General features: G+C 38.9%; 1 protein-coding gene across 4 annotated transcripts in view; it reads left to right on the plus strand.

Moving 5' to 3' along the window:
* Positions 1 to 1,139: 1,139 nt before the first annotated feature.
* The window catches only part of klhl13 (kelch-like family member 13), a 32,273-nt gene continuing 19,637 nt past the window's right edge, over positions 1,140 to 13,775 (plus strand). The window contains exons 1-2 of one of the 4 annotated variants that reach the window (XM_053441943.1): positions 1,140 to 1,239; positions 2,732 to 2,792. In XM_053441943.1, the coding sequence (XP_053297918.1) occupies positions 2,740 to 2,792 (53 nt within the window). In that variant the 5' untranslated portion in view covers positions 1,140 to 1,239; positions 2,732 to 2,739. Of the gene's footprint in view, positions 1,240 to 2,731; positions 2,793 to 5,377; positions 5,766 to 13,775 lie in introns of those variants that run through there. The other 3 variants (XM_053441941.1, XM_053441944.1, XM_053441942.1) reach the window with 3 other exon arrangements.

Consider the following 13,775-nt stretch of genomic DNA (forward strand, 5'->3'; position numbering starts at 1 on the left):
TCAAGTCCGACCCCCGCTGGACTTATCGAGTAACTGCAGGCAAGGTGGATGAGCCCAGGATGTGCTGGTAGGCATATACAGGAGATAGATAGATAGATAGATAGATAGATAGATAGATAGATAGATAGATAGATAGATAGATAGATAGATAGATAGATAGATAGATAGATAGATAGATAGATAGACAGATAGATAGATAGATAGATTGAGAGAGAGAGTAGAGACGTTAAACATAAAGTGTACTAACAACTGTACATACTCCTTAAGTAAATGAAACACAATAAAGTACTAGAATACACAGTGAAATACTGAATATAATAGAACAACGAATAAGCCTATAAACAAAAGACTAAATACAATAGATGGCAAACTATGAACATCAGACAAGTGTGCAAAGTAGAAGTACTTGTTTGCATTTGAAAACAATGTAATGATATAGGTAGGAATATGACATACTAAAATAAAATATGTGTTGTTTGGTTTCATACAGTATGACAATAGAAAAAGAAGACAAAGGAAAAAGGAGATTATATTTATTTCATTCCCAGGAGCTGAAGAAAGGATTATTAAAAGAAAGAAATATGTTTGACAGAAGATTTTTTTAAAGATGTATTCATTTTATTCATTACGTCCCTTGTTCGCTGATGGAAAGAACTAGAGTGGCATTCACACTTCATTAAGCGTCCCCTTAAATTCAATCAAGCTGCATGACGTTTCGCACACTCAGAGATATGTTATCCTCTGATACCATCCATAATGCAATCGACTGTAAAAGGAATGAGTTCTCCCTGGGCCCATACCCCAAACTTCCACCTAGTTTCAATAAAATTGGTTAAGTAGTTTTGTTTCAATCCTCCAGACAAACAGTAATGAAAACACAACCTCCTAAGTAGAGTTCCATAGAGGTTCAAACCTAGACTTCATATAAACGACAACAGTAAACTTCTATAAATCACAATGAGTTGGTGCCACAGCAGTGCAGATGCTCGTTCCAGGCTACACGCGCTCCAAAGAAACAGGACTCTCCTTTAGAGCCTCTTTATTTAGTAACGGAAGTTTTGAGCCAATGGGAAAAGATTGCCATACTCTTCCACCAATGAGAAGTTCGGATGCTCCGGCTCCCCCAGTAAGCGACAACCGCATTGGAGATCACCAGGAAGGAGGCTCCCGTCGTGTAAGTGGATTTGAGGGCTCGGAAAGAAAACAAGGACGCTGGTTAGCGTTGTCTCGGTGTCGAAGGTATGGAATCTGCTTTTTAAAAGTTTACTGAGTGTATTTAAGATTAATACACTGGACAGAATACCGCACATAGCGTGTTAAGCTCACCAAACAGCAGGTTGACAGTTAGTCACTGTCATTTTCTGAGGGTGGCAAAGCGACCAACCAGACTAACTAATAACTAACCCAACTAACTCATGTTAAGACCCCGCTGGTTAACACTCTTGTTGGTTGATATAACAAAGCTATACCACAGTGGTACAAACAACAACCAACTCGGTAAGCTTACAGTCGACTGTCCTAAACCAATGTTATATCCAGCTAGCTAATGCCAATGTTATGGGGGTTAGCTTAGCTAGTTAGCATTAGCCTGTTCCCAGTGGAGATGTAAGGACAGTGTTGAGGCAACATGGCCAGAAAACAAGCGGTGCCCCCGGCTGACAGCGTTGCCTCTTGTGACAGTACATCTGTGTCGTCCCCCGGCTAACAAGCACTAGCATTAAATTATGGTAGCCCAAAGGCTTTGCTAGCAAAGTCAGCTTCCTCGCCGAGGACTTAGTTTTCTCCCAACATGTCGCAGTTAGCTCTTTAAATGACAAACCCTTGCGACTTGTTGAGAATGCGTGGGAGCATGCTGCACATTGAAGCTGTGAGCTCCATCAGTTCTGTGTGACTTGTGTCATGTATCAAGAGTAGCTACAGCGAACCCAGCTGCGACCTCGAAGGAAAGTTTACCTGTTTACCATTCTTTTAAATAAAAAAACACGCGAGATCAATGTGAGGACTGGTTGTTATGAACTTCTTTTTAGCAGAATTACAGGAAGATTGTTCAGTTAGGTGACGCACACTGAAGATATTTTTAGCTTCCATTAGCCCAGTTCTGTGTAAAGCAACAAGTTATAGAAATATGATGCAACTGTCACATCTCGGCAGGAGTTTAGGGGTCAAGAAGTACCCACCCACCTTTATCAATATAACAATATGCGTTCAAAATGAGCAAACGAATATATTTATATTATCCCACTGTCATTACTAACGTAGCTACAGGCAGAACATAACATTTAATACTAAAGTTTTAAAACTTTGATATCTTTGTAAAATGTTAAAACTTTGTGGAACTGGACTGTTACCTGTGATCTGAACTACAGTAACGATTTTGTTGCACATGTACGTTGTGATTACAGAGTATCATATTTGCTAACTTTAGAAGCGTGGCCTAATGTAAAGAGAGGCTTCTCAATTACAACATCAGCATGTTGACAATCGTTGGCAATGAATTGTTTCTAAAACAGTGTGGTGCACTTCAAACAAGCCAAACCAAATAGGTGAGGTCTGTTAAAAGTGAAGATGTGAGTCTAACTTAGAAATACGGAAGAATGACTTTACAACATCTAACAGCAATATTTTGTTTTTCTTGGCTGAAGAAAACTGAATGTTTTTCCTTTGCTGATGTTTATTTTATGGATGACAGACTTGTCGCAATTGTTGAAAGTGCCATCTTTCTGTTTTTGAGGTGAGGGTATGGAGCACCCTGTACACAGAGGGGAGACGATGCCCATCGGACCGCACGAACGGTAAAGAGCAATATCTCATATTACATAATTTACTTAGCCCTTGTGAAAATGTTGATTGATTCACCTTAGCTAAATATGTTTCAATTAATGGCTCACAAAGCTTTCCAAAAATGCACAAAAATGTAATTGTGGGAGAAGAATTTATATTCATTGCTGTCAACATCTTTAATGGCCACCAGGCAAAATTACTTATTTTTAAAATAAGTTCCTGGGACACAGGATTGTTGGTTTACCATTCTAAAACTCTGTATATTGCAGTAGTTATCTGTCTTGGTATCAGTCTTGGCTAGGCTATGTGTCCTACTTGGATTGTAAGGGTGTTAATCGGATAATCCTTAATTAGATTGTGGGAAAGAAAAGCAGGACTGTGGCACTGAAAGAACAGGATTGAGAACCATTGCTAATCACCTGAAAGACATTGTAGTGCTTCAGCCACATGAATTTACCTGTGACAATCTTCCACACCTGGATGGCCTGTTCAATATTTACCAGTACTTATTCTGTCACTCAGACAGGATTGTTACACTGTATACAAAGACTGAAATAGGGAGTTTATAATTAACTGGTCGGGGTGTGTGTTTGTGACTATATTTTTACCCAGTGTGCTGCTTATTATTTCCAGTATGAGGGAAAACAATTATTGATGAGGCGATACCCTTTTCCTTTTTTCTTGACTTGACTATGGAGTTATATTAGTATGACTGTGAATTGTTAGTTTGATTATACAATATAAAGTGTATTTAAAGTTAAATGGCCTGACCGACAGGGATTGGAGGAGGAGAGACAAATAAAGTGGGTCTAATTGCGTTTGTATGCTAGATGTTACCAGGGTTTATGAATATTATATCACTACACTATCAGGTAATAGGGCGCAGTGTGGCTAATTGGTTTGGGACATCAGCTATTGCTGTAATATGGAATCCTTTTTTTTTTTTTGTTGAGTGAAATCAAAGTGGGCATTAACAATCAGCCTTCAGTACATCAAAATGAATGGCTTATCAAGAGACATCATGTACATTATGTTTGAACTGAGATCTGTTGGCACAGGATATCTCTGTGAATAGAAGATGCCAGGAAGCTCATCATTGTCTGACCCTAGTGATTTACTCTACCTTCTCTCTGACAGCTTCTAAATCACTATACCTACCCCTGTCTTATCTCATTAACAGATAATTAGGCAAGATATGCAGGTTGACAAGTAATGTGGCCACCTAGTCTATAATGTTACATTCTTCTGTCAAAGTGTCTGATGATTTCATTTGATCAACCTTTAAAAGGCTAATACAGCTTTCAGGATTAAGCTCTGACTTTGGATAAACCCTTGGTATCCACAAATATTTTCTGACCTAGTTCATGCGCTCAAGTTTCAGCGCCTTTTTGACGAGGCAGTCTGCAATGAATGAATGCATTCACATCGTTTTTTCATAATGACAACCATCTCAAAATCTTTTTTGAGGCAGATACTGATGTAAATATTTAGGAGGTTAAAAATCAGGTAACCTAAACAATTAATTTGGATGCTTTTTTTTTGGTTCATCAGTTTCAGGCGTCAACAGTGCAGATTCTCAAAAAATCCCATAAAATTTCCTGATTAATCAGTCCCCCAGGTAAAAGACTACCATAATGGCTTCTTTAGACTATTCAAGGGTTGCCTACCACTAAGCGACTGGAAGGCATTAAGCAGCTGTGGGAAGTGTTAGACACAGGAGATGTGAGTAGTCTAATGCTATGCTCTGATATTTATCAAGCTCCAGAAAGTTATGAAAGACTTGGCCTGCGCATGCTGCTGTTGTTGTTTAGCCCAAGTCAGCAGTCTTTGCTGTGTCAAGCTTTTACTCAGCAAATGATACTGAGGTGGGAAGACCACAATCTTACAAAGAAAATACAGATTCAAAAATTGAATCTGCATTATTGCAGCATATATATATAAACTGCTGGTGCACTAGCATGAAGTTGCAGATTACAACCAACTGAATAATCCTCATTTCATTCTCCTACTCAATACGTGGATGAGAACCTACGGTGGTCTACAGGTAACATAAAAACGCAAAATCGCTCTCTTCTGCCAGTGTTTGATTTTGTTTGTTTTAGGCTACTGCAGAAACAAATTATTCAGAATTTTTATATTACAGTCACAGCTCGCAGTCTTAAAACTTAGTCTTCAATTATGACAAGACATATTGTTTTAAACATTTCCTTTCTACATCCACTAAAATGTCATTAGGACTATTTATATAATTGTTTATTGCTAACTTATTGTTTTAAGAAAATTTACTGATAAACTTGAAATCCAAACTTCGTTGATATAGAGATAAAACCTTTCAAGTTTATCTGATAGAATTAATGTTAACATTGTTACTGATTCAATTAAAATGGACAAAACCATGTTGAGCAAATAAATGTATTGAGTTGTATAAATTACGTAGGAGGTTTTGTATTATTTTTGCTACTACTTAATCAACCCCTTTCCATAGTAATCCCAGAGCTGTAATCACAACTCTTTTAACAAGGTGGCACTGTTGCTTAGCTACTGCACTATTCACAAAAGCTGTAAGGTGGATGGGAAGGCAGGACTACCTCCCCCTCCTACCACAAGACAACTGTGAATGCAGCAGGGCAAGCAGACGCGGTGGATGCAATCTATTGGCTTCTCAACGCTGCCGCTAAAGTCACAACCCTGACTGTAACCCGCACTGCCTCTACCAGTTTATTTCTATAGCTGCTGCCGCCGCCGCTGCTGCTGCTGCTGCTAATCTCCCCCCCCCCCCCCTTAAATGGTGTGGGCAGAGTGGGATGGAAGACTGCATTGGAAACCTTTTCATGGAAATGGTCTTTGCTGTTGGTATTGCTTTAGCACCATTCTGGTGACAACAACATGCCGTTGAAATGGAAAAGCGGTTCTCCTGTCAGCTGGAAATTCCCAGTACCAGTTCTTAAGACATCCAGGTCCTCACCCCTTTCACCTGCATACATGTGAGTATGGTCTAAATAGAATTTATATTTCACCATTGTGGTAGTGTATTTGGAGATAGATTTGGTTGCTTTTCAGTTTTGGATATGTGCTTATTTTTGTAACATTATTTTTTGATGCAGCCCAATTTAGGAAGAATGCATTTGAGCCATGTACTATGTCAAGAGATTGGCTTGTCCAGCATGCGTTTTACATTTTACTGGCTGAATGCTGTGCTCCTGGGCTGAAGGACTCATTTTGTCGCTAGTCTGGACACGGCAACCGCCACATCCCGACTCTTGCCCTCTCCCTATGGCTCTGTTTATTTGGGAACAGGGACTCAGCAGCTTGGGAGGAGCCTGCCTTTGTCAGGATGTCTGGCGTGCCCTGGTTTAGAAGCTATTGTCATCTGCTACTGTTCAGGAGGGGGGGAGGGTAGAATAGAAGTGCTTCACACAGCCTCTCGCCATCCTCTCTCTTCACCCCTTCTCCTGTGCTCTGCTGAAAAGGACAAGTGCCTTGTTTGACTTTTGATCAGTAAAACGACTGTCGCCCAAAACAGTGAGACAAATAAACCTACAGTTTTCAAGACAAGCTCAGCTAGCTGATTACCTAAAGGTAGTTTCATAGGCTAGTGGGGCTCACCAAAATGAATGGATTTTTACAAAATTGGATTTATGCAGTCCAGTACATTTATCTTTCAGCTTAAGAGCTTAATATTGTTAGTTTTAACGAAATGCTTATTTTGAACATTACTGTACCACAGCAAGAGCAATGTGCTCTTACCTCGCTTTTTGCATGTTTATTTAAATGTCCTCAGTGAAACAAGTGATATCTGCTACATGGCTGATTGTAAATGGGCAAATTCAAATATCTGTACATTTAAATAGGCTCACCTTCAACCATGAAACCCAACAGAAATCTTGACTTAGGGATATCACTTTATAGACTCTTTACGGAACGACACAATGCTTTATTATTTACAGTATTGACATGGTAATTATGAGCTTAATCTTTATTTAACCAGGGTAGTTTAACTGGAATACCTTGGCTCATACATGGTCAATGCTCAGTCCTCACACAATATTAAATGTTGGTCACTGAGCAGCTCGTCTGGAGCAGGTGTGGGTTAAGGTGCTTGCTCAAGGGCACCTTAGTGGATTTTGCAATATAGGGGAACACACCCTTCCCCTGCTTTGCCTTTTTCATCTTTTTTTTCTCCGTTTTTTCTTACATTCTGTATGTGTTTTTCTCACTTAGTAAAATATAATGTAGAATTCTATAGCAACACAGCAGTTGTTTTATGCTGCTCATTTGAATTTTTATATAAAACCAGTCATGTGCTGTACATTTATGTTAAGCACATTATATTATATTAAATCACAGGTTATTTAATCTCCTTTTTCACTTGTATAATTTTGATATATATCGGCAGTATATTTCAAAACAGTATAGAATAAATCCTACATCCTGACTTAACTGCAGGACATTACAAGTGAGTGCTGGCGTCTGCTACAGCATTAACAAAGACCACGTAAGAGTCTGTATAAATTGTGCATGTACAGCATTAACTTCATTTTCAGCACTTGACATTGCACAAAAGCAAGAAGAGGGTTTTCACACCAGCACGTCCTCATGTCTTTTGACCATGACGAATCCATCCATGAGAGCGTAAGGATGAGAGTGCATCACGTGCATATGAGTGGCCGTGGGCGACAATTGCCTGTTTTCATAGCAGATAGGGCACACACACACACACTGTCAAGTCAAGCATATCCAAGCCACGAAGCTCCACCTTACTCTGCCCAGTGTTTCTCGGCCCCACCAGACCACCGTCTATTTTAGAACATGTATGTTGTAAGCTGTGGTTTTAGGCACGCTGATATTGGGCCCCCAATTATAGGTTACTCTGTGGTCAGGGAGAAGTCTATCTTTATAGGCCCTTTGAGTGGTGCCTCTGTCTGTTTGTCTTTAGGGGCATTTTTAACTCTGTATGCTGGTCAGGCAGTCTTTGTATACAATATGTATACAAAGCAGCAGGATGATGGATGGCACAGGTGTTTTTTTTTTATATATCTTACATACATCATGTATAAAGAATTAAGATCTGTTTGCACAATGTACTTTGCTGTTGTGAAACCACCCTAATCTATATATAGACTGGTGAACTGCCTGTGGTGCAGATTTCATGCTAGCGAGGAATGGTAAAGGTTCCCTCCCAGTATGGCCCCATGGAATAATCTTTAGCTCAGCAAGAAGTCATTGAGTTTATCTGTCATTTCACAAAAAGTCCTTGAAATAAATGTCATCCCTCATCTGACACTGCTTCAGTACCAAGCACTTAATATGTGCGACTGCTGTCTTTAGTAATCACCTCTCAGAGGCATCATGGTGAGCCAGCAGCCTTAACGGTTGCAATGCCTGTTTGATGCCAGTCGGGGACCTTTAGCACATGTCATACCTCTTTTCTCTCTCCCTTTGTGCCTCGCTGCTTTTCATCAACAATCTCAGTGAAGCAAAATGCTACGAAATCTGCCTTTCAAACACAATCACATCTTTTCACCTTAATATTTTCTTTAAAACATTGAACATGATTTATCTGCTCCTGTCTCTTGGATATAATGATTTAGATTTTTACATTCCGGTGACCACATTAAATTCCATACAGATTCCATACAGAAGCTTTGAAAGTCTTTTGAACTGTCATTTTCCAAATGTGGATGCTTCACAAGTCTCATGTGGCTGTTTAATCCTTCTGCTGAGGCTGAATCCTCAGTGCTACTGCTGTGAGACAGTTTTTACAATCTCTGAGCTAAATGGCCCATTAGTTTACATAGATTTCTTTAAAACCCACTTCATTAACATCCTAAAGTAAATTGTTCGATCAATTAAACAATGCATCACTTCTAAAATAAGAACATAGTTGATTTGATAGCTGACAGAACACTGAATAAGAGCCAGTTTTGCGCCTTTGAACATCAACTCCCACTGACAAAAATACATTTGAATGGTTAAAACTGAATTAAACTGTGGAATTATACCCAATGGCCTCACCAGATATATCATTGTGTTTTATGTGCTGATTGGATTATATGACAGCAGGCATGTTAAAACTACACTGATGGTCTTAGCCATCACACAGTATGATTTCAATGGATGGCAAAAAATGCTGGTGTGCTGAAATCAGTTAAAAAGTAGTTCAACTGAAACAGCCTGCTCTGAAATAAAGAAATTAAAAGAGGTAAATTATTTCATATGCCCTGTAAATGCCTGGCTAGACAGTCACTGATCACAGTGATGTGAAACAACATAATTATCATAAACATTTTAGATGAGCTTGCTTAATTGTTTGCTTAAAAGCCAAAACAGAATATTGAATGCCCCCTTCCTGAGAGCAACATCTGCCACTGTTTTTAAATGAGGCCAGTATTGTGTCATGGATTGTTTTTTCATATTCATAGTGACCAGTGATACACACAACACACACATCAGTCTTAGGTAAACCTAAGACACGTGCCCTGCTTCTGGGGAGTTTATCAGATTTAAAGCACTATGGTGGAGCTTTTAATTTACCTGCCCTTTTGAAATGGACATTAAGTTCTTGCTGACTTGGAGCCATTTTGCAGAAAGAGCAGTAGCCACCCAGGGATCATTTATTTTTACTGAAAGGCCGGAGGGGAGACACAGGCAGTCTGGCTGGCGGAGCATCAAGTGAGTTCAGTCAGGTGAAAAAGTCATGTCAGTGCTCATTATACACACACGCAGACACACCAGCACATGGACACACATTTGCCTACTGAAAGCTGTGATGGGTCGAGTTTCAGCGCCTACTTGATCAGTCAGTGGAGCACTTGTTATGTCTGATAAAAAAATGAATAACAAAATACTAATGCATCCTAAAACTCCCTCAATAGATAGATCATACGATTCATTGAGTGTCTGTTGAGATGTAAACTGTAACTTGAAATGTAAATAAAAGTAAACTTCTGAATCCTGACCTTCCAGAAGCTCGGGCCTTAGCTACTTTTCTCTTTATCGGGTCCATCTTTTCACACTTGTTGCAATGGCTTTTCATTTGGATGCAAATTGTTTCCCCTCTTATTTCCACTGAATTGGATTTCTCAGCAGCTCCCATAATTGAAGGTGCACCACACACAGTCAAAAATATTTAGAAATTTCAATATTTCTGAATTTTTTTTATCTGTATAAAACTAAATGACCATTTAGATCGTCTCACATTAGGCCTACACCCCCACTAATGCATTGCAGTTATAGAGCATTTTACTTTTGCTACACTTACACCTGCCATTCACATTACTCTAGAGTGTGTGAGCACCTAAAGCAGAGTCATTTCAGCCTTGACTACCAGTGGTGAATGCAATATGGATAACAACAAACTGCCGTCAGTAACAGCTCCACCTCGTAGATGGTCAAAGATCTTATTTTGCCAATGCTGTTCCTTGTTCATAGTATTTTCTGCAACTAACTGCAGAGTGGATAATCTCCTTACTTTTTACACTGACATGCACGTTCCCAGTCTACATGCACGGTCATGTGATTTCTGATTTGGAGCTAAAACGCTTGTTTTTACACTCCGTTAAACCGCATTGTGGACGTCTGCTAAACTCTCTTGAATACAAAACTATGCCTCTCCCCTCATTTGAGTCCCAGCAGTAATATGATGACACTTCTCATCACCGCTTTACATATCTCTTGTGAATCTGGATACAGACCTTGGGTAATCTTACTTGGCCTTTTCAAAATATGTGGACGGATTGTCCTCTGTGGTTGAAACTGTTGTTTTGAGACTTAATTGTAGGTGCTTATAAATTCCCCAGCCTTTTTTAATATAAAAGCTGTGACCTCAAAGTGCTCTCTGATTATAAAGTGTAATTACAGACTCATTATATCGTACAGACGGGTGAGATTATTAGCCATTAGTGGAACAATTATCTGGAGATCATGATCAGCTTGTCCTGGACAAAGTGACCTGCAAATACTGAACGTACCGGAAATATCAGTGGACTTAATGTTATATAGTGTCCTTGCCAGTTCTTATTTACTTCCGTCCACGCAGACACACAGAGAACATCATGTGAACTTTACACAGAGAGGCCCCTGCAGAAACGGGATTTGAGCCTGGAACCCACTCGCTGCGAGGCACTCAAAAGTGTCAGGAGATGCAACATAATCACATGAGCATAAAAGCATCATGCAAGTCACACATCCGGCAGCATATACTTTGTTGACACCCCTCGGCGGTTGCAATAACATTTTGTGTACTTTATATCTCAAATATATCTCCAATTCAAATCTTTTTAATTCTTCAATTATAGAACCTGCTCCGAGTAACTGATTTTTCAGTTTACAGTTTCCATAGAATTCTTGCAAAACTCAGAAGTCTTTATGTGATCAAACTTTTTAAAGATTTACTATTGAGTTGCATCTACCTATTCAGTTGTGTTAGATAGCATTAATTAGGGAAGTACTTCATTTTTGTAATTTTCTGATGATCTGATCTCTTGCTTTTTCTACTGGAACTCTTATTAATGGACGAAAAAGGAAAGGGATTATCTCCACTGAATACATAATGGCTTATTTTTTTATTTTCTGGCATCAAAAATGTCTATATTTATTCTGATCATGAACATATTCACTTATACATATTGTAGTCTAGCTACCAGACGCATTGTCACATTTTAGATGCGGCAAAGTTTGTTTGATGGAATGGAGCTGGTATGAGAGAAGAATTTTTAAGAGTGCACAACTACCTCCTTTTCTTTGTGCTGCATTGCCTCTTGCTAAGTGTGGTGGGGAAACAGGGAAACAAGAGCTGCATCCAGGTATCTGAAATATTGAGGGAAACTTCTCATTTCCCTATCAGCTCTTGATTATTCAGTAGAGTGGATGTAAAAGTGTCATTGCTGCCAGCAAGGTGGAGAACCCTGAAAAACTGAGCAGCAGCTGAATTGAGGCATTTTATAAGGATAAAATACTCATACGGCTAGTCAACAACTAAGAATAATATCTTTTGAAATGACAAATACAGAAATTCCAGGAGGTTCTCTATATTACTTTAGCTTCAGTTCACTAATGCTAGTGCTACAACAAAGTTGCTGCTCCATCATTGTTGCTTATGTCATTTTTTGATTCTGTGGACTTCAGTTATCTGTAGTATGAACTAATCTGAAATTTCTTCATTTTTTATTCATGGCATAAAATTGCGCTGTGTTGCTAGAACATTGTGTTCCATTGCCGTACATTAGGGGTTTCTATTTTCTGCATCTCTCTTGAGCGTTATTGCATCATTAGATGTTGCTTTTCCCCAGAAGCAGAAGATATTCAACATGTAACGTTATGCTTTATTACATTGCTCAGAGATTAAAGGCCGAATTGTATTCCCATGTCAACCGTTTGTTTATCTATTATTTGCCATATATGCAAAAAAAATTAAACAAACAAATATTTGTAATCTTCTCAAACTCCTGTGTTTGATGACTGATAATGCTTACAGGGGTTTTTACTAAGTGTGCATCCGATAAAGATGTTTTCTCAAATTATCAATTCACCGCATTATTTCCACTAGTGTTTTACGCTGTCCTACTCATTGGTCTGCAGGCGTAGGTGGTGGTGTGAAGTCTTCAACAGCAAAGAGTGACATAGCTTCTTGTTTTCTTACCAGAAATAGGTAAACGTGCAGAATCAGATAGAACTCTGACATCCATTCAGGGTGTCTTATAAGTTGATTCCTCGTTGTAGGTGTTTGTCATTGTTCAGCTTGATAGAGAAAATAGGGATGTACTCTCTGACTTTGCTCACAGAGGTTTTCAGAGAGCTGCCGATGTTTAGTTTCGGTGCACCTTATCACCTTTCTATTTTTTGATATAAGTCGTTTGGATTCAGCCGCTGGAATGTATGTCCAGAGAACACCAGCCAAATAGCGTCCTATGATCCCCTATGGTTTTGTCCATGTGGCAGAGGTATCCTATCATCCTGTCATTAAATAAATAAAATGTTACTGCTGCTCTTTTCTTGCTGCTCCATCACATCCACTGCTTCCTCATTGTCTCTTTTATTTGCTCTCAGGCTCTTCCTTAGTTCCTGTTGAAACAGAATGTCACGTTAGGTCACAGTAACCACAAGCAACTTGAAAAATGGAGTGAAACTTTTAAATGGCTGTGTAATGCAGTCTATAGACACATTGTGTTTGGGATGATAGTGCCTCCTTTCCCCCCATCAAGTGGGGATCTGGAAATGAATCCATAAAGAATTTGGCTGATATAGAACTTATCATTCATTGCATCATCACGTACAATCAATCAAGCTTTAAACTGACCCCATGCGATCACTCACCCGAGATAAACCACACCACACTGCTGCCAATTCATTCTTGGCAATACTGATCTTGTCAGAAAAGATGGGGCATGCATTGTTTTGGTAGACCTGGAAAAAAATGTCAACCTATCCTTTAACATGACTGTAAAAGTATTTTCTAGTAATTTCCACCACATAAGCTCTGAGTTATTTTGCTCCATAAAACATGACGTTGCCCTTTCAGCTGTTCTGAACCTGAAATGGACGAAATTAGGGAAGTTTCAATCAGTGAATGGCTAAACATGACAAGACAGCAAAGCTATACTCATTAATCTTTTAAGACCCTTCCACTGTCATCCCTGGGAAAACGCCAAGTTGACTTTAACTTGATGAACTGTCACTGGTGGAAGGACGTGTAAGACTTCTACTTACATAAAGGACTGGATACATTGTTAATTTCATTACTTCCTTAGTTACTTTTCACACCTCGTTTACTTTCAGTCCCTTATTTTCCCTCGCCTTTAGCTCTGTCTATGATTTATCACTTGTCATCAATGATGTGTATTGAGAAAAACATTCTTTCAGTTTTTGTGATCATTTTAATTTCCTCGTTTTTTGACATACAGTCATCGGCTAGTGTATATTTTATAAAAAAATTTCAATGTAGTTTTATATTAGGTTCAACACTTATTATGTTAGAGATTTGTGAACATCGTTCT

Source organism: Pleuronectes platessa, chromosome 15 (assembly GCF_947347685.1).
Source record: "Pleuronectes platessa chromosome 15, fPlePla1.1, whole genome shotgun sequence".
NCBI classification, from domain to species: Eukaryota; Metazoa; Chordata; class Actinopteri; order Pleuronectiformes; family Pleuronectidae; genus Pleuronectes; species Pleuronectes platessa.